The sequence below is a fragment of the Muntiacus reevesi genome, chromosome 18 (genome assembly GCF_963930625.1).
Source record: "Muntiacus reevesi chromosome 18, mMunRee1.1, whole genome shotgun sequence".
NCBI classification, from domain to species: domain Eukaryota; kingdom Metazoa; phylum Chordata; class Mammalia; order Artiodactyla; family Cervidae; genus Muntiacus; species Muntiacus reevesi.
This window is the reverse complement of record NC_089266.1, coordinates 47,553,230-47,575,065: the sequence shown is the minus strand read 5'-3', so window position 1 is coordinate 47,575,065 and position 21,836 is coordinate 47,553,230. Positions and strand designations below refer to the sequence as shown.

At 42.5% G+C, this 21,836-nt stretch overlaps 1 protein-coding gene across 1 annotated transcript in view; it reads right to left on the bottom strand.

Moving 5' to 3' along the window:
- Window positions 1-294: 294 nt before the first annotated feature.
- HEATR6 (HEAT repeat containing 6) overlaps window positions 295-21,836 on the bottom strand; it is a 31,548-nt gene continuing 10,006 nt past the window's right edge. Inside the window, exons 8-20 of the mRNA XM_065909022.1 lie at window positions 20,778-21,076; window positions 19,839-20,016; window positions 15,734-15,940; window positions 15,261-15,360; window positions 11,952-12,310; window positions 9,713-9,835; window positions 9,283-9,369; window positions 6,331-6,465; window positions 5,397-5,519; window positions 4,546-4,670; window positions 3,669-3,765; window positions 2,463-2,667; window positions 295-1,185 (exon numbers count right to left, since the gene is read on the bottom strand). Coding sequence (XP_065765094.1) covers window positions 614-1,185; window positions 2,463-2,667; window positions 3,669-3,765; window positions 4,546-4,670; window positions 5,397-5,519; window positions 6,331-6,465; window positions 9,283-9,369; window positions 9,713-9,835; window positions 11,952-12,310; window positions 15,261-15,360; window positions 15,734-15,940; window positions 19,839-20,016; window positions 20,778-21,076 — 2,610 coding nt within the window. The 3' untranslated portion in view covers window positions 295-613. The remainder of the gene's footprint in view (window positions 1,186-2,462; window positions 2,668-3,668; window positions 3,766-4,545; window positions 4,671-5,396; window positions 5,520-6,330; window positions 6,466-9,282; window positions 9,370-9,712; window positions 9,836-11,951; window positions 12,311-15,260; window positions 15,361-15,733; window positions 15,941-19,838; window positions 20,017-20,777; window positions 21,077-21,836) is intronic.

Genomic DNA, 21,836 nt, shown 5'->3' with positions numbered 1-21,836 from the left:
AGCCAGTTCATCTTTACAGGGCTGTGGGAAGGCTTGGACGGGGCTTCCAGGGGTGCCACTCGGGGAGCTCAGTGCAACAGCTGTTTATCAACCTGAAAGGAACTGATTCAGTATTTTAGCAACCGATGCAGCTGAACCAGCACAAACTGGCTAAACACCAGGTCTGCATGCAGCTTTCTGTAAGTGCAACTTGATAAAAACGGTCGACTATGGGCACACTGCTTTACATTAGTTTATTACAAAAGAAAAACAATCCCCAGAGACACAATATACAACATTCTAACTCCTAAATCCTTTTGCTGTTTCCTTTTTTAAAAATACTCTTCTGAGTCCACTCTTTGGAACCCAAGCCTACTTAGTCCACAGGACAACCCAACTCCTTGGCTCCCAGATGCACAAGTCAGAGGTTCCAGCAGTCACAGCCATAGCCAAGGCAGTGAAAACACTCTCCAACGTGGATGAACCCTCTGAGAAAAATTTCAATAGCTGCTAACTCGTTCTAAATAAACAATGAAAGGACTGTTTCTGCCCCTAAGACTAAACCCCACACATCTGATGCTCAAGCTCAGGTCTTCTTGTTTCCACCTGACACCTGGAAAGTATGGTAGAATATTCACCGATGGGTTAATCCTAAGAGTGCTACTTGAGATCCAGATGAGTCAAAATAAATGGTCAGGGTATCTTCTAAAAAGCTCACGATGGCCTTTTTGGCTGGGTCACCAGCCAGTGCCTGGACATTGTTTATGTGCCCCAGGGCCGTTCTGACCATCTGGTCTCTCTCCTGCGGGTGGTGGGGAGCTCCGGCGTCATCTCTCTCTGTTCCTGACTTTAAAAACTGTAGGATGAAAGACTGGACCATGTCCCCATGCAGTTCGAGGGTTTCCCTGATGCAGGACAGGTCTGAGGGGCTGGCCAAGCTCAAGAGGTGAATCAGTGCCTGGCAGATTTGGGTCCGCAGGCTGGCACAGTACTTGAACTCCAAAAAGTCTGTGGTGTCTTCGCTTTTCTGCAAGGCAGTGACCAGGGCATTCCAGATCTGAGCGTACTGCTCAACCGACCCATAGTGCTCCCTCTCGCGGGGCACGGCCAGGGCAGCGGCTGATCTGATGCGCACTTTGAAGTTCTTGCATGACGTCACAACTGATGTCAGGGCATCGTAGGCCTGGGAGGTCCACGGCGCTGTTTCTAGAAAGAATCCATAGTCATTAGAGCAAACGAAAGTTTAAAAATAAGTGGGGGGAGAGAGAGGGGGGCTGAAGGAAGCAGATACACTAGTGCTCGTTAGTCCTTCCATGTTTTCACTTAATTCTCCCTTAAAAAGCGGATCCTGCATTTTATTGCAAAGGAAAAGAAAACACTGTCTAGGCAGTGACTAGGGGACAGAGCACTCAAGAGTAACTGGAGGCTTGATTTCCTAATACTGAGAAGATGATGCCCAGATTCTTGTCTTTGCTCCCTTCCTGCTGGCCCCTGAAAGTCAGCCAGCTCTATTCCTCGTCAGAGCTACCACTGCCCGCTCCGTTTCGGGAGTTCTTATTCCTCCAGATGGGCAGCAGAGTGAAATGCAGCTTCCTTAACGCTCCCAGCCCTTCCCAACTCCTCTGCTGCCTCTGAAGACAGGCGGCAGATACACACTTCAGTGAGCGCCAATGCCAAAGGCCACTTCAGACTGCTTCCTCGGTGGATGGAGCCGCGAGGCTCCCAGCTGACTGGCCTGCCTGGACGCTTCTGGCAGTACATGGAGCAGAGACAGACCTCCCTAACGTTATGCAGGCTCTGCTGGTCCAGAAGAAAGTTGCCTCTCCAGGAAGACACCCCTGTGTTTCAGAAATGCTGGCAATTCAAGTGAGTGGGATCTGAAGGCTGTGATTCAGACCTCAGAGCAGCTGTCAGCCGCTGATGATGTACCGAGGTGCAGGGCCTGTCATCCTCAGAGGCAGATCCCTCCTTGCCTGCAGCATTCCACCCCAGTGCCAACATCTCCTGTGGGATTTCCAGTTAAACCCTCTTTCTCCCATGTCTGTTTTTCCCTTTAATTTTTTTCCTGATTGCTAAAACAATGCATGCTCACTGCAGAAAATTTTGAAAAATAAAAGCAGAAAAGAATCCTACTTATCATCCCATCGAGAGACAATCACTGTCAATATTCAGGTTAATTTCTTTTCAGTCTTTTTTCTACCCATTTATTGAGATCATACTGTAGAAACAATTTCCATATCTCATTTTCATCTGCTTCACTTCAGAACTATCTTCCCAGATTATCAAAAACTTTCTATAAATGTAATTTTAAGTGGCTACACAATACCCCTTTAAATATATAGACCGTGATTTACCTCACCTTTCCCTTAAACTGGGTGTTCAGTAAAATATCATGAATAACAGTGTGGTTTTATTAATAATGGAGACTGGCGTGTATTGTCCAAAGAAGTCCTCCATCAGAGAGAAGGAGGAGACATTCTTACCGAGGGGAAGAGCAGGATTTTTAAATACATTTCCCAACGCATAACATGCATTCCACCGGACTTTCATGGCAGCCTCAATCAGAACAGTAGAAATCAGGGCCTGGATAGCCTCCTCAATGATTTCAGCAAATCTGGGTTTTTCTATATGAGAAGGTTGCAGAAAATGAAGCAAATTTCCAAGGGCTCGGACTGCATTGCTTTTTACCTGGAGTAAGATGTAAAAGCATTAGAAGTCTGTTTTGCCAAAGATATGTGTCAGAAAGTATAATTTTAGTTTAAAAAAAAACAAACAAACAGAAGGCCCAAAACATCTTAAAGCAACGAGATAATGAAAAATGTAACCTGTAAAGGTGCAAGTTCTTAGAACTCTGCAAGGTCTCGTGGGGCCGACATTCTGAGCCATCAGAGAGGTGAGGCTCTACAGTTCCTTGCCCTGATTTTTTAATGTCAGATGGGACTTCAGAGAGGTCCATCTTCTTTGTTTTACAGAGATGGTGTGTAAGGCCCAGGGGCAAAAGGACATGGTTGGTTTGCAGCAAGGCTTGGAAAAGCTAGGTTTCATAATTCCAGTCCAATACTTTTCTGCCTATAGTCTCAAACTTTGCAGCATACTAGAATCATCTGGGGAGCTTTTTCTAAGAAAACAAAACCCAATTCTGATGGAATTAACTTGTGGTAGGGCTTCCCAGGTCTTTAGAATCACTAAGTCAAGCACTTGGTCTGGGCCTGGCGCTATGCTAGGTGCTGTAATAAAAGGCATCTTGGAGTCCAAGGAGGTACATGGAATGATTTTCAGGTCACAGATGAGGAAAGTCACCTTCAGAGAAGTTAAATAATGCACCAAAGGTCACTCAGCTACTAACGGCAAGCCAGGATTTGAACTTGGCTGATGTCTGCTGCCCCTAAAGTGCACGTCTACACTTTAAAACTGAATAGTGTAACAGGAAATATTCAAAGTCACGCTGCTCATCTCTCTGACTTGTCAATTCTACCAAGAGATTTTGGGAAAAAACAAGCATGGAATAGTCTAACAAATGGCACTGATATTTTTCATGAGATTGGAAAGAACTGTACAAGTATGGAGTACAGGGTACACTATACACCCTGAGTACACTCAACCTCCTCTGAGCAGGGGTAAGTTTGGTGACGTAAAACTAACACGCTAAGCGCCCAACTGAGAAACATGAGGCTGTGCGCTCAGTCTACCTTGTCTTTATCCTTGGAAGCATCTATAGCTGACTGCAGCATCTTCAAGAGCAGGAGGCCTGAGAACTCTTCCTGGAAACTTGGGTCTGGTGTTTCCCTGTCCCACCCAAAGCAAGCAAAACATGTTAACTGTAAAACCCACCTAAACATACACATCTACAAATATACTCACTCAGTGTAATTACAGAAACAGCTCCACAAATCTGCTCAGATTATACTGAGAACTTATTTAGGCTTTACACCTTTTGATTTAGCAGGTCTACATCTAGGGATGTAACCAAAAAAGGTATCTCACAATGGAGATTTCACACACAAAAATGTTCAATGCATATAAAAGCCTCCACTAACACGAACGTTCAGTTACAGGGGAATGGCGAAATAATCAGCACATAGTGATGACTGTATAATAACAAATAACAATTTATGAAAAGTCTGTAAAAGTCAGCAGAATGCTTATGCATGTTACATGTATACAGCGAAGGAACAAAAAGCAAGATGCTTGTGTATGCGTAAGAGCAGTGGCCTCTGGAGAGGGAAACTTGGGGATAAAGCTGTGAATATATTACTTAAAAAATATACAAATACAATATTTAAAAATAGGGCAACCGTTACTAAGGTTTTGATTTTCTACTTTTAGAGTTTTCACATTTTCTATAATGTGGATCTATTACTTGTATCAGCATATAGTATTTTTTATACATATCTATTAAAAATAGGTTACTAATAGTACTTAAAGGAATATAAAACAAAACAAAGCAGCAAGATTGACTACATAATGTAAGGGAATTACTGCTACTTCCTTTCTAGTAGGATTAAAGATGTCCTCTTGGGACCTTGGCCTTGGAAGTCAACCGAGACAATGAGCTGAGTCACCTACATGTTGACAATCAGAGTGTCGGTCAGGTTGCCAAGGGACCAGGCTGCTTTGGCCCGGACATTAAGAGACTTGTCCTGAAGTGACATCAATATTGCATTGGCTGTGTCTGCAACAAATATGACATCCTGTAAGGTAAACAAACCAAAACGCTGTAGTTACCTTAGGAGTTCACAATGCTACCTTCAAAGTTCTCAAGTTTGTTTTCAGAAAAAGCTATATAAGCCTTTACCACAAACTTGTATTTGCAAATCAAAATTCATTTAATCAATTTACTGTTTTCTTATATGACAATTTAGACACTCATTAAAATTCCAGGGGAAGGTCTCCCATGATTCTGATACGTGCCATAAACATTCAAGGAGACTACAGATTTTGCTCTTGCAAACATCTTATAACCGGGCCTGTGACAGTTATCTCTGAATCCTGCGCTTGGCTTGATGTCCACCTTGGGAAGAGATGTGGACAATGAAACACACTTCTGAGCACATCCTGTTCACTTACACACTTCTCAGTGAGATAAAGGTCACAAATAAGAGTGAAGGAGAAATTCCTTTCTTCATACTAAAATTTCTATTAACTTTCTAAGTTATTATTATTGTATGGTAATGTCCCATTTCACTTCTTTTTCTCATTGTCCATTAATTTAAACATTCACTGGCCTAGGGTCCTGGGCAGTGTGAAAAATAGTTAAATGAACTACAGACATTAGCATATTTTAGTACCAATTAAGGTAACCAGATTACAAAGCAATTTAATCACCTTTACTGTCCACTTCAGGAGCTCTATATCACCACAAACAGTAACAAAATGACTATAAAGTGGCCAAGGTGGAGCTATGTGGGCGCACTGACCTGTCTGAGACAAGGAAAAAGCACATAGACCCCGAGGGCCCGTGAGGTGGCAGCTTTCACTAAACGGTTCTTGCTGTCGTTCAGCCCCAGCAGCATCGTGATGCACAGGATCTGCCTGTCACTCTGCAATGAAAAAGGGAGGTCAAGCAAAAGTGAGTGAAATAGTTGTGAGGCACTGCCTTCGACAAATGACTATGGCACGTCTGTGTTGAATCCACAGTCAGGGAGGTGAACACAACTGAGTCTTTGAGGCTAACTTGGCAGAGAACAAAGGTTCAACTCAGATTCAGTTAACACCAGAGGACCCACTCAAGGCAGGGCTCACACAGCCTCGTGACTACATGTAACCTCTACCACTGTGGGAATCAGGTCATTTTGTTCTCCTACTTTAATCATGCTGCCTTCCTTATAAAAACTAATTTATACAAATAAGAATGGATACAAATGCCATTAAGGGCTAAAGGAAGCAGCAGTCTAGACACAACGTGTGTTAGGCACCAAACTAGGCATTTTCACATGCTTCACATTATCACGCACATCATTTCCATCTTACAGGTGATAAAACTAAGTTTTAGAGAAGTTAAGATAACCAAAGAGCTAGAAGGCAGAAGAGCTACTAGGATTTAAACCAGCTAGGATTCAAATCCAAAGAGCTAGGATTTTCCAACTTTTAGATGTGAAATCCTAAAATGTGACTTCAAAGCCTCTGCTACTGTCCCTTCTCCCCCCGCCTTCTTAGCACAGGGAGGTAAAGCTCCCCTGAGACGTTAAGATCTCAGTGCTGCTCCCCACTGCTCTCACTCCACACTCAGGCAGAACATGCACCTTTTCCTCAGAGATGATGCTGAATACTGGTTCAAAAGAGTCAAAATCAAACTCAAGCTCTCATGCTCAGCATCACAAATTAAAGATGAGAAAACACCCAGAAGGTTACCGGCAGACTGCTGAAGGCTTCCGGCAAGATGGAAGAGAGGGCGTCACAGGCGCTGGCCTGCAGTGTGGGATGCTCTGCGTTCTGCAGGGCTCTGGGTAAAGGTCCGTTGAGCATCATGGTCCAGAACGTCACCACCTGGAACGGGCACAGTTATAAGTGCAGCCCGAGAGATGACAGCGGGGCCAGCACGCTGCTCACACTACCGCCAGGGGCCAGAGTGACGGCGTGTTTTCCTTAAAGCAGTCGCTCACTGTAAACGCTTTCACTAGTACTTCCTAAGCAGCAATGAAAGGAACTTTAGAAAGCAACTAATTAGATGCTTCCACAGTCTGGTACAGGGAAGCACCAACAGTGACAGCAGCAGCGGGGACAAGAAGAAGAGGACAGCAACAGCTCATATTCTACAGAGCTTCCCATATGCCAGGTGTCGTTCTACGTGCTTTCAACTCGTTGCATTTTTTAAAAATTATTTATTTATTTATTTAGGCTGTACTGAGTCTTAGTTGAGGCACCTGGGATCTTCTCTTGCTCGTGGCATGTGAACTCTTGGTTGCGGCATGTGGGATCAAGTGCTCTGACCAGGGATCAAACCCAGACCCCCCGCACTGGGAGCATGGAGTCTTAGCCACGGGACCACCAGGGAAGTCCCCCCATCAACTCTTTTTAATTTCAGCCCAACTAAATGAAGAATATATCATTATCTCCATTTTCACGCAAGGAAACTGAGGCACAAAGAGGTAACCTGCTAGTGGGCAGCAGGGTTGGACTAGAATCAGATCAACTGAGCCCCAGCCAGGCGCTCTTTCAACCTGCCCCACGGTGGGCACAGGGGTCGGAGTTCCAGGGTGGCCCAGAGGCTGTGTGTTGGATCAAAGAGGCAGAGCTGGGGCTGAGGCCTCCAACTGCTGCTTCCAGTTTCTGCAGCCTCAGGCAGTCGCTGAACCTGAGTTTTGGTATCTCTTCAGTAAAGCAGGGCAAAGACATCTACTTGGGAGAGTTTGTGTGATAATAACATGTAAGACTGTGTGTAAAGTCTCTAGCACAGTGCTGGGTGCACATAGTGGGGATTATTCAAGCGAACAGTAGACTTGTTTTGAGCACTGTAAGAATTTTCTTACTTCAATGCCCCTCAAGGGAGGCATCTGCAAGTGCCTTTAACAGTTTCCTTCTTATGCTTTTAAAATCCCTGAAGAATCACGCCCCACATGCAAATCTGTCTGGGATTTTGGTGTCTCCATTTTCTCCCCATGGACTTAGTCCTGAATTTTGCCATGTACCAGTGCCAGTTCTTTCACCTTCACAATCCTACCACCCAGTCCCCCAGTCTGGGCCCTCTCGCCCCAAAGCAGAAGACAACAGACAGGTGTGGTTGCCAGCCTGCAAGCTGGCCCCAAGGATTCTCACCCCTAATGTTTAGGAGGCCATGCCCGCCCATACTGACTTGGGCTGATCAGTGGTCATAAAAACCCTATAGCTCTATCTTGCTCTCTCAATTAAATTGCTATAATGGTGGCCAGGGCATTCCCTGTGGCTTGGTAGTGAAGAACCTGCTGCGGGAGATGCAGGAAACGTGGGTTCAACCCCTGGGTCAGGAAGATCCCCTGGAAGAGGAAATGGCAACCCACTCCAGTACTCTTGCCTGAGAAACCTCACGGACAGAGGAGCCTGGTGGGCTACAGTCCTTGGGGTCACAAAGAGTGAGACACGACTTAGCAACTGAGCAAGGGTGGCCAGCTGCCTCGTGCAGCTCTCTGGGCAGGTCCTCAGGGGACGGAACGAGTGAGTGCCTGGCGTACTGCAAGGTATGTGGGTGAGACACCGCAAAAGAGGTGCCTCCCACCCTTGTCAAATTCGGCTGACTGCAGCCCCTGCCAGCATCCTGGCTATAGTCTCATGAGACCTCAGCCAGAACCATCAGGTAAGCTGCCCCCAATTCCTGACCCACAGAAACTATGTGAGAGAATAAATGTAAGATATGGCTTTAAGCTGCTAAGTGTTTAGGGTAATTTATCAGTCAACAGTAAGGCAGTAACACAGAAAGTATATCCCTTTTTGACATATGAAATAATACCGAAGTGCGAGTGGTTAAGAGTCTTGCCCAAAGTCACATGGAGCAAGAGAACAAGTCTGGATTAAATCCAGGTCTGTCTGATGGCGAAGCTCAACACAACTCCCTGCAAATGGTGACACTTCAATTTTAATGACTGTCTAGGGAAGGACTAGGGCTAGACATTCTTAATTCCCTGCAAGGATGATGGAAACTGTGAAGAGAAAAAGAACAGGCAGGCTGAGGGGGGCAGAGGGAGAAAACCTCACTCATGTTGAGCTGACTTTGCTTTTGGCACTAAGCAGAAGGTTTCTCTGGTAGGCTCATGTGTTCTTCCTCCAGAGAGTAACTGGCACAGTGTGGGGGCAACACAAATAATTTAAGATCACAAAATCTAACGGAAATAATGGGGAGAGGGGGCTGGCAGTGAAGGGGTTAAGGAAATTAAGATTCATTGAACATCTATTTGCCAGTTTTCACACCTCATTCAATCTTCCAAAAGTCTAGTGAGTCAAGGATTTTTATTGCTCTTTATAACAAGGAAATTATGTTCATAATGTTCATTAAGTGGTTTAATCTCATGACTTTGTATTCCAAATCCTGGGCTCTTCCCAGCATTCTAGTCTGTCTCTTGGACATACTGAGTAATAGAATTAGCTTTTGTGCAACAAAACTGGTTCTTCCATTGCTGGCTCTATGTTACACATTACCACATATTGAACTGCAAGTAAAATGAAATGCAAATAAAACCTACTCCTCCTAAATTATAAACCATAATTTCCGCTACTGAAAGAAACCAAACTCTCTGATACTTTCTGATACTGAAAGAAACCATCACTGAACCTCAAAATAAAACTGACTGAAGCACTAACGAATGAGAAAACCATGAATACACATTTACTTACCAAGGGGACTGGAACTCTCTGATCAGGTGCTACAGAAGAATCTGGTTTATACTGGTGTATTAAGCTGGTACCCAGTTCTTCCAGAAGCTGCCAAGATAAAAAGAAACAGATTATCAGAGACGAATATTAGAACCATGGAGGTAAAAAGCAACTTCAATTTACAGATTACCTCAAATCAAGGGGAAAAATAATTTCCAATTGTTTTTCTTTCTTTCCTCAGCAACTCCTATCTCAGAGGCATTCTCAATAGGAGCAAAATCACCAGGTATATTTTGTTAATTTATTACCAAATCAATTTTTTGGGTTTATATGTAGAGATGAAAATAGAAGAATGCATCACTTCCCTACCTGAAATGTCCTAACGAAATTCAGAACTCATGGACATGTGGCAAAGAACCTAAAAGGAGGAAAAGAAAAAAGAAAAAAGCACCTTTGCTCCATGAAGCTGGACAGACGGATCTGCCTCCCCCAGGCACTTGCAAATCACCTCTCCAAGCTCCATTAAGTAGACCTGCGTCATCGAAAAGTAGCCCCTTGCCAGATGAGCCAACACCTGCAAAGAAAATGGGATTAACCCTGAGAATGGAATACAGGACTGCAAGATCCAAAAGCGTTCCAGTATTTCAGAAATCACTCACACTCAACAAGGGGCTTAAACCTGATGTTGAATAAAACAAAAAACAACCAAAATCTTTATTTTACAACTAAAATCAACTAAGCATTATCATATAATTTTATGGTGCTTTATAATCTACAAAATGTGTTTAAGATTATCATTATTGTCTCACTTAAGCCTGGGAACAATTTTTCAAAGGAGATATTAACTAAATATTCTAGCTGAAGAAACTATGACTGAAAAAGTTTAAGAGATTAAAGTGTTGTGCATTAGTCGCTCAGTTGTGTCCAACTCTTTGTGACCCCATGGACTGTAGCCCACTAGACTCCTCTGTCCATGGAATTCTCCAGGCAAGAATACTGGAGTGGGTGCCATTCCCTTCTCCATGGGATCTTCCTGACCCAGAGATCGAACCTGGGTCTCCTGTACTACAGGCAGATTCTTTACCAACTGAACCACCAGGGAAGCCCTAAGAGGTTAAAGGACATATGTAATATCAACCAGATAATTAGCAGCAGACCCCAAGACCAAACCTGTGTCTTAGGTCATGCCTGAATACAGAAAAAACAAATACTTTAATCTAGGGTGGTTCTCTTCCTTTGAAGGAATAAATATTTTGTTGCCTCTAAGCAGATATAAGACCAAAGAGAAGTAAACATTTATTTTAATTTTCAGTTGCACATCCTGGATACCCTAAGCAAATTCTCTCATGATGCTGACCCAGAAGTGTCCTATAACTCCATCTTTGCCATGGGCATGGTGGCTAGTGGTACCAATAATGCCCGTCTGGCTGCGATGCTTCATCAGTTAGCCCAGTATCATGCCAAGGACCCCAACAACCTCTTCATGGTGCGCTTGGCGCAGGGTCTGACACATTTAGGGAAAGGCACACTCACCCTCTGCCCCTACCACAGTGACCAGCAGCTTAACAGTCAAGTGGCCGTGACTGGGCTGCTCACTGTGCTTGTCTCTTTCCTGGATGTCCGCAACATCATCCTAGGCAAGCTGCACTATGTATTATATGGACTGGTGGCTGCCATGCAGCCCCGAATGCTGGTCACATTTGATGAGGAGCTGCAGCCATTGCCAGTGTCTGTCCGTGTGGGCCAGGCAGTAGATGTGGTGGGCCAGGATGGCAAGCCTAAGACCATCACAGGGTTCCAGACACACACAACCCATTTTGCTGGCTCATGGGGAGCGGGCAGAATTGGCCACTGAGGAGTTTCTTCCTGTTACCCCTATTCTAGAAGGTTTTGTTATCCTTTGGAAGAATCCCAACTATGACCTTTAAGTGGCTACCAGAGGCTCTGAGCTGCAGCTGATATGTCAGCAGGTCATGCTTCGTGCTGCCAGGGGTGGACACTGCTCCAGACCTTTAGGGGAATTATTACCTCCTATTCTTTTGTTACTGAATGAGATAACTTTGTTGAATAAAGACCTTTATCCCCGAAAAAAAAAAAACTAATTAAAAAAAAAAAAAATCTGCAATTCAGTTGCAGATATCAAAGATTAACTCTATAATTTCTTCCAGAATTATTATATAATCTATGACACCTATTGGCCATATAATACCTGAGATGACTAAAATGGCTTGCAACAAAAATGGATGAATCTGACATTTTACAACCAAGCCCCTCCACCTACCCCCCAAAACAAAACAACAAAGCATTCACACTTAAAATGCGAATTCATGCACAACTCCCACTAATACCAATGACACATGGCTTGGTTTTACATTATTTTCACAGACTTACTCCTCATGAAGTAATCACCCTGTGAAGAAAGAATGTGTGTGTGTGCGCGCATGCGTGCGCTAGGTCACTTCAGTTGTGTCTGACTCTTTGTGATTGGCTCCTCTGTCCAAGGGATTCTCCAGGTGAGAATACTAGAGTGGGCTGTCATTTCAGGGAATCTTCCCAACCCAGGGATAAAACCTGTGTCTCCTGCGACTCCTGCACTGCAGGCAGATTCTTTACTGCTGAGCCACCAGGTAAGCCCCGTGAAGAAAGAATGATTACTTCCATTTCAGAGGAGAGGAAATGAAACCTCCTACCTGCAAGGCCTCCAACCGCATGGGGAATGGCTCATAGATGCTTCCTCCTGCAGAACCAGCATCGCTACCTGAACAGGAATCCTCCCTGGGCAGAACAACAATGGAAATGCAAAGTCGAATGAGCCAGCAGGGCTCTGAAGATAACTTTGGTGAGCTAATTGCCCCTTCTTCTACAAAGGGTCCAGAAGGGGCCTTCTTCCACCATTCAGGAGGACTCAGGTGGGGAGTGGCTGAGCTGCTGCTGCTGCTGAGTCCGGAAGAACAGGGCTGTTGCAGAAGTAGCTGGACTTCAGGCAGAGGTGCGTGAGTGGACACTATGGCTCCCAACAGTGTGAGACTCGACACACGAACATTAACGTCTGTCAAAGGAACAGTAAGAACCTGTCACCATGGGAACGGTGACCACAGAGATCATAATTATCCCTGCAGGCAATTAAGAATTATGACTTTCTTGTTTAACCTGAATCTAATTAAACCTCTAGACAGAACTTCCAGTTTACAGGAAACACATGTATAAGTTAAACAACATCATAAGGAAAACATCCCACAAATTGAGGGTGAGACATATTATAAAGACAACTGGTAGGACTTCCCTGGTGTTCCAGGGGTTAAGAATCCACCTTCCAATGTAGGGGACACGGATTAGATCCCTGGTTGGGGAACTAAGATCCCATGTGACTCGAGCAACTAGGGAGATGCCCCCGCACACCACAAAGACCACCCAGTGCAGCCAAAAAAAAAAAAGACAACTGGCTTAGACCCTTCCAAAAGCAATCATGAAAGAAAGAAAGAGTGGTGGGCCGCTGTAGAGTCCAAAAGGTGAAAGTGAGGGGACAGGACAAGATGGCACAGTAGGAAGATGCTAGGCTCTCCTCTCACAGAGAGGAAAATTATAGTCATGTAGAGCCACCATCTCGGGGAATGACCTGATGACCAGCAGGAAAAATTTTCCACAACTAAACTTTTTTTTTTTAATAGCCATACTGAGACAAGTAGGAGGGGCAGAGACATGGTCTACGAGGGACCTATACCCTCTCAGTGCTCCAAACCACAGGCAGCAGGGATTTCACAGCCTTAGAGGTCCTCCTGAGGAGTGAGGGTTCTGAACCCAATCTTGGGCTCCCCAGCCCAGGGGACCTGCACCAAGAAGATGACTCCCCCATAAAGCATGGCTTTGAAAACCAGGGGGGCTTACACCTGAGAGAGAGAGTCGGAGGGCTGTAGAGAATTGTGAATCCACTCCAAAAGGCTGTGCACGGAAGCTCACTGGCTCCAGGTTATGGCCCACAGACAGTTTGAAAAGAAGCTGATCTAAGAAGGAGATTCACTGACTCATAACAAAGCACATGCCTGAGGGTTACTGAGAAGCTAGTAAGTGCCACTTAAAAAAAATTTCTTCTTCTTCTTCATCTCTCTCTCTCTCTCTCCTTAGTCAGCCAGGCACTGGCAGGTACCAGCTCTGACTCTCGCCATCTAGTTTACTAGCATGCATCTGTGGATCCCACCCAACATAGGCTAATCTAACTCAGTTCCCAGTCACAGCCAGCTGCGCTGGGAGCCAACGCTATACACTAAGACACCTGCAGGAAGTGTGGCCCAGGAGCAACAGAAGGGCAGCTGCCACTCACAGGGGACATTCCTGGCCCACTTGGCTCTGGTGCCCCGGGGGAGCCATGCTACTGGGCCTCAGAGTTTACCTTCCACACCTAGCCACTCTATCAAGAACAGGAGATGCAGCTGATCTACCTGACACATACAAACAAACAGAGGGCTAGGCAAAATAAGACAAGCCTCAATAAATTTAATAAGACTGAAATCGTATCAGGCATCTTTTCAGGCTAAAACCCTATAAGACAAGAAATCAACTACCAGAAAAAAACACAAATAAGTGGAGTCTGAACAACATGCCACTAAACAACCAATTGGTCATTGAAAAAAATAAAAAATGAATACCTTGAGACAAATGAAAATGGAAACAGTGTTTCAAAATCTACTGCATAAAGCAAAGGCTGTTCTAAAAGAGTTCATAGCAATACAGGCCTACCTCAGAAAGCAAGAAAAATCTCAAATAAACCATTTAACCTCATACCCAAAGGAACTAAAAAAAGAAAAACAAAACACAAATGGAAAATAAAGATCGGAGTGGAAATATATAAAATGATACTCATACACACATACACAAGATAGAAAAGATCTATGAAACCAAACACTGGTTCTCAAAAAGATAAAATTGAAAAACCTTTAGCCAGACTCATCAAGAAAAACAGTGAGGGCCCAAATCAATAAAAGAACCCAAATAAAAGGGCCCAAATTGCAGAGTCAGACATGACTGAGTGACTAAACTGAACTGAAATCAGTAAAATCAGAAATGAAAGAGAAGATACAACCAACACCACAAAGGATTGTAAGAGATTGCTATAAACAGTTACATGCCAACAAATTGGACAACCAAGAAGAAATGGATAAATTTCTAAAAACGTTCAATGACCCATTACTAGTAATGAAATCAAATCATTGATCAAAACATTCCCCCCAAAACAAAAGCCCAGGACCAGATGGCTTCAAGGGTGAGGTAAATTATACCAAACATTTAAAGAAGACTTAATACCAATCCTTCTCAAACTATTCTAAAAAACTGAAGAGGAAGGAATGCTTCCACATTCACTGTATCAGGCCAACATTACCCCGATAGCAAAACTAGGTTTTATATTCCACTTCTTTCCCAAAAGAGGAAGATGTCTATCTGTCTATCCATTTTCTACTTATGTCTAAAGACTATGAATTATTATATACCAGAGCAGAAGTGAAGAAGTGAAGTCAAAGTCGCTCAGTTGTGTCAGACTCTTTGTAACCCCCAGGGACTATACAGTCCATGGAATTCTCCAGGCCAGGATACTGGAACGGGTTGCCTTTCCCTTCTCCAGGGGATCTTCCCAACCCAGGGATCAGACCCAGGTATCCCACAATGCAGGTGGATTCTTTACCAGCTGAGCCACGAGGGAAGCCCCACTAGAGCAGAACCCCTAGGATTTGCTCGGTCTTAATTCTAAAGGGATACTCCAGTCACTGCACTGATGCATTGAAAAGACATTGGACTTTACAGCTGATTCTCCAAGTTATTTCTTTCCAGTGGTGCCGACGGGGGCTTCAGGGATCAAATGTAGGGTTCTGGCGATAGTTGGCTCCCCTCAAAGTTTGAGGATAATAAATAGAATTATCTTAGTATTATAAAAATATTCTGAATATTTTAAGCTAGTAATCTAGATTTTATTGATATAAAGAACCAATCAATTTCAAACTACCACCAACCTTTGTGGCGGATATAAGGCTTTATCTGGTTCCAGACTTTGGTCAGCAGGCTGAGTTTCAGACGGTTATAAGGTGAATTTGATACCAAGTTTGCAAGACACTAGAAAACACAAAGAGTAGCTCATTAATGGGCCTGATTAAGCTGCAGCACAGAGACAAAATTTAAAGCATTTAATTAAAAAACAAAAGTCTTTACATTCATTTGAAAATCAGTCTTTTTTTCTTTTCCTTATTTAAAGGGAAAAGGGCACTTGGTAGAACTTAAAGGAATTGGCTTAGTAAATCATTTATTTGGACATACAAAGAGCGTAGCTGTGATCAGACAAGTAGGAAGAACAGACTTCCAGTCAGGTTATCTGTAATAAAATTACTTATATTCTTAAGTCAATTTATTTGTGGGCAATATAAACATTACACAAAACTGAAATAGAGAAACTGCTTCTGCCAACTCACTGATATCTTGGCACATTTACCTTAATTATCTGAGTGAGGGTCTGTGACGATGATTCCGCCACCAAAGCTAACAAAAGACATCTGTGCAACTCTTTAATGCTGGAAGCGATCATTACAGAAAAGGGAGTGAAAGCCCTTTTGTGGTCACTGGTATCTTCGGCGATGGAAAGAAACTGCTTTGAGCCTTCCAAGATGGCAGATAAGACTTGCAGGGCACAGGCACGCGTCTGGAATTCCAGGAGGATTCACATCAGTGAGTTAAAAACCAGGAGTCAAATCCCCTTCTTCCTATATATACACTTTTCATTTTCAAAGTATTTAGACCATTTTAATCAGATGAATAAAGGCAATGCAATTTCTATCAGGTCCTAAAAGTAGCTGTGGACTAGGGCACTTGCACTCTCATTCCCTACTCTCACTTAAAAAAAAAAAGAACTTTAAATCACATTGCTGTTAGGTTTTCTTACTGTAGGGAATAAATCTAAGCTATACCATAGTATAAAAACCTGAAATCACGAGCATGAAAATAACTTAAGGATGAAAAGCCTAATTTAGTCAAGTATAAAGCCAATGAACAAGAGATAAATCAACAGCCTGTGGGGTGGAAAAAGATAGACCCATCTATGATCTGTTTCATATCAAAGTTCCTGAGGACGTTCTGCTTTACATTCTACCCTAAATCATCCATGAGCTCTCAACGTTAATTAAATAGGATATTTGGAACCCCATGCATACTCAGCTTGGCAGACACCATTCGTGACCAACTTTCAGAAGTATTCTTACATACAGAAAATAAAACTACCTGCAATAAAAACCTTTGATACTCAAAGAAATACTATTAAATGTAACCTTATGGATGGAAAGGAAAATACGTGCACCTCTGTCAGTGGACTGCTGTTATCTGTCAGGAATAGTGCCTCTGCATCAAGATTTTCTTTATAAAGTTAATTACTTTTAATTGGTACTCTGATGATTCTGCAGTATTAAAAATCAGAAAGGAAAAAATAAATGGGAAGAAAGCCAAATTTAACCAAAATGGAATGTAGGTGATAAATGCAGGACTACTAATGAAACAGTACTGCACCCTCTTTGGCCAGCTCACCCCAAAATGCCAATTAAAAAAAGCAAGGAATCAACATTATAAGTTTAGGATCTAATCTAAATATTTACTCAGTAAGAAGCACATCGGAGTTTGGTGTGAAAAAGGCTTTCCAGAAAATCTTCAACTATGTTATCTCCAAATTGCTGTTGTTGTTCAGGAGTTAAGTCAAAATAAATCATTTCTACATGCCTTTTACAGAGTAGAATAATAAAGAAAAACCCAAAGTTTTATTGCTGTGAGAACAAATTTACAGTACAGCAGTATGAGTCTTTGATAATCACTTAAGAAAGTTAGGAAGTTGACAATGTAATGTAATGAGGACAGTGGGGGGGGGGGTGGTGGTGGTGGTGTGTGTGTGTGTAGCTGGGGGAGAGAGAAGGAGATCTCAAGCATAAGTCAGCTGATCTAGTGTGTGTGTGTGTGTGTGTGTGTGTGTGTGTGTGTGTGTGTGCGTGTGTGTGTGTGTGTGTGTAGCTGGGGGAGAGAGAAGGAGATCTCAAGCACAAGTCAGCTGATCTAAGAACTTAGATAAGGGGCTACCAAAATTTTTCTGTAAAGGGCCAGTAGTACAAATTTTATATTCTAGATTCTACACACCACAGAGTCTCTGTTGCAACCACTCAACTCTGCTATGGCAGCACAGACACTGTATAAATAAATAAATGTGGCTGTTTTCAAATAAAATATTTCTTTTGGACAGTGAAATCTAAATTTCATACAATTTTTGCATGTCACAAAATATTCCTTTCATTAAAAAAAATTAAAGCATTAAAAACCACTTAGCTCACAGATCATACAAAATTTGGCAGTGAGCCAGATTCAATCCATTGGCCACAGTCTGCCAACCCTCTGATTAGATGACTGACTGGTCTTAACTGAAAAAGGTAGATGTTGTGCTAAAGAAACAGCCATTTCTTTAAAATGTAATTAAAATCTACAATTTCAAGAGCTTGCCAACCAAACAAAATTAAAAGCCAAGCTGTAAAAAGAAACTAATATTCAAGATAAAAAGTTTTCAGCTCAATTAACTTTGCTTCTTAACTGGGAAAAAGCATTCGTAACTATCACCGATGAAAACAAAAGAATGTCAATGAGGGGCTTCCCTGGTGGCTCAGTGGTAAAGAAGCCGCCCGCCAATGCAGGAGACAGTTTGGTCCACATCCTGGTCCCGTATGATCCCACGGGCCTGTACACGACATTGTCGTGCCTGCACCCCAGAGCCCACGCTCTGCAACAAGAGATGCCACCTGTGCACTGCAACTACAGAATAGCCCCCACTCACTGCAACTACAGAAAAGTCCACAAAGCAAAGAAGATCCAGTACAGCCAAAGTAAATAAATAAAACTATACATAAAAAATTTCTCAGTATGTCAGTGACAACTGTGCTACCACAGGTTTAGATCAGAGCTGCCATGAACTCCAAACCATCATCAGTGTGGACTCCAGGAGAAGATATGATACTAACTCTCCTGTCATGCTTCATCCTGGCTAAGAGAAACTTCAGTCTATGCTCTCCAACTCTATACTCAACAAGCACCCGAGAAGATGACCACTCAGCTTTTACACATGGCTGCACCTTTAAACCTAGCTCTCATCAATCCAGAATGCTGTTCCACTCCAATGACATGAACTAGTACTTTTAATTTTCACACATAACTCTCTAGCAGTCTTTCCAAAAAGCCTCTCTCACTGATAAAACACCTCTTACTATCATTAAACATTTCAAAAATGATAAAGATATAAATATTATGAAAATTATGTCAACCTACTTTCCTCTCCATATTCTCAGCTATTTACTGCAGTTCCCTTCAGCTGGAGGGTCTTCAAAAATATAAATACATATACATTTTTTCAATTTTTAAAGCAGTTTTCCTTCCAATTACTAGAATGCCTCATTAGTTATTTATTTGCCCCCATCATTTTCCATTTTCCTCCCAGATTCTCATTTGTTAATGACTCAGTCAGTCGGAAACATTTTTACCAGTTTAACTATTTAGTATACACAGCATTTGAAATTACCCTATAAAACATTTTTTTGTGTTCATAATTGAGGCTAGTTTTTCTTCACCCTATAAAAAATGTCAAAGGGTCATTTAGAAGTTTTCTTATATAGCAATTAGCTAATCAAGGAGATGATCAAAGGGAGTTCCAATGTATTATATGAATTGCTAGACCTCCTCCTTGCTTTTAAGGGAAAAATTCTGAAAACAGAAAAGAAATAATACTATTGACCTCACTAAAACTATTTACTTTGAAAAAGTAGGTTGGTTATCTGAGGACATGAGATACCATTCAGCATGACTTTTTAATGTTCATTATCATAAGGGGAATCTAAACAGCAGACTACTTTCCTTACTTGGGTAAAAAGCTAACTTCCGGAGAAGAGTTAACATATCCAAGAAGAGGAAAGTATCTGATCAGTCATAGCTACCTTGTGTTGTTATCCACAACTGCCAAATTATATTTTCTTCTTTTTTAAAAACAAGTTTTTCTTATTAAACTATGTATTACTATTTATTACATATGATTTGAAAAATATGGAAAATTTAGAAGAAAAAAAACCACGTTGGGATCATAAAATTCTCTATCCAATACTTTCATAAAACATCATCCACATTCCCCAGCCTTACATATCTTTCATAACCACTATATATCATGATATTCCAGTGGGTATTTAAGCCATTTTGAATTTTTTTCTATTGTAAACACCATGGCAGCACTTTCATAAAAGAAACGGAAGCAGAGCTGCTTCAGTGCAGTTCAGAGACAACACTGAAGCAGTAACTCAGCGTCTCATGCTTCAGGCCAGCCCTGGGGCAGGAGACCTCAGCATGGTCTCCCTCAACCCGACAGTCACGTAAGCCCTATCCTCCTATCCCCCTGCCCATCGCGTGGTTCTCAAGTCAGGACTTGGGTCAGTATTAGTAAGAGCCTTGTTCTGTGATACGATTAGATGGGGCAGAGGGAATAAAGACTTGTGAAGTCTTCCTAGTTGTAACACTTAGAATTTAAATGCTCTTACCTTTGGAGAAGGATCTTTTAACGTAAGAGTCATCAGGGACACAGACTGTGGGCTTCCAAGCTCTGGTGTATCAGGAACAAAGGCTGACCAGTAGCCATATAGAACTTTTTTTTCTATTGATTTTATAGTAGAAAGAAAACATGCTAATGCTCCTTGGCGAACTTTGGCTTGGTAAGACCTTTAACAATCAAAAGAAGGAAGAAAAAAGTCTTTTAATTGCTTTTAAAAACATGAGCATGAAATGCTATTTTTTTATAAGCAACTCAAATGACACAGTGAGAAATTCAGCATTTCACATAAGTCTGAAAGATGCCAACATATTTTTTAAATTATTTCAAAATGTGGTCAAAACATGTTAAAGCCATTTGTTTACATATTAATAAGGTCGATAATTTAAAAAAAAAACTACTAGCTAGTGAGTAAGAGGGCAGCATTTTGATATTAGGAATTAGTATACAATATGAGATATTGCAGAGTACCCACTCATCCAACAGATAGGCACTGAGAATACCTAAGCATGTGCCAGGCACTGTGACGAGGCTGGCAGACAGAATCAAAACTTCTGCCCTTGACGAGCTTATCATGGCAAAGACAGTTAAAGAGACTACAGCACAGTAATCAGAGACAGTCACAGAAGGGAGTGACTGGAATAGGGAGTCAGAAAAGGCTTCTCAGAGCGTGACTTTGAGCTCACATAGAAGATGAGTAGTGGTTAATAAGGCAAGAGGCAAAACAAGTAAGAGAAAGAATAAACCCAGGCAGAGGAACCATATGGACAAAGTCGGAGGAGAGAACAATACAAACTGCAGAGTAACGCAAAATCCCACACAGATGAGACTCTTCAAGCTACAGCACATGCGACAGACTTTAAAGTAAGGTTATGAGCTTATACACTCAACTCAGAATAGAAAGCATAAAAATATGACAAAATACTACTACCTCACTTTACTCTGCATGCCTCCTTCAGCATCAGAATAGTCTGACTCACTACTGCTGACCCTCCTCCAACTGGAAGAGCTGAAGGGTGAAGAGACCCGGTCTTTTCCTGCAGCTCCACTTCCAGCTAACGGCAGACTCTGAGCACCTGGGGAAGAGGCGCCCTGAGCGTCCCCTCTGTGCAGGTTCAGTCTGCCTGGGCCAGTGACTGGGGCTACTTCTCTTTCACCACTGGACTCCTCCTCCTCCTCCTCTCCTTGCTGGATTTTCTTCGCTTTTACTTTTGATTTTTTCTTTTTATTCTGATTTTAGGAGCAAATGAAAACATATACATGATAGCTATTGGTAACTTCTCATTTGATAATTACTAAGTATGTCCCCAACATGTAGTGTGGATAAAGAAGAGGAGAAGAGAAAAAAGCGGCACTTACTCACAGTCTCTGCGCCAGGCACAACGCTAAGTGCTGACAGACCTGGACCTTACTGGACTATCAGAAACAAGGCATGAAATGCATGGGACAGAGCAAAACGTGGCACCTGGGCTTAAATTCTCTCTGTGACCCTGGGCAAATCATTTAGCCTCGCTGAGCTCGCCCGTCCTCATCTGTTTAAGTACAGGCTAACGCCACCTTCCTTGCACGGCTGTGAAAGCATTCAGGCTTCTCAACAGAGGTTCTGCAAGAGACTGAGGTCTACACAAAATGACGTGGGTGACTGTCTTCTCGGTTCTCCCAAACAGGATACCCAGCTAGTATCACTCTAGACGCCTAGGAGAAATGTGACTCCATTACATACAGTCCATGTTTTAGGGCACTGGGGCTTTGTAAATACAATGTAAACACCAATTTCTCCCTTTCTTCTACTTCCTTCTTTCAGACATCCAAAGGTCTTTGGGATCTCTGCATGCTCAAGGTCCCTAACCTCATCACTTCTACCTTGGATTATTACTATGGCTCCAGACTTCTTACCCTTTTTGCTTGCTACCAACAAAGATTTTTCTGAAATGCAAATCTGATCGTATCACTCCCCTATATAAGATTCTTCATTTCCATCACCTATAAG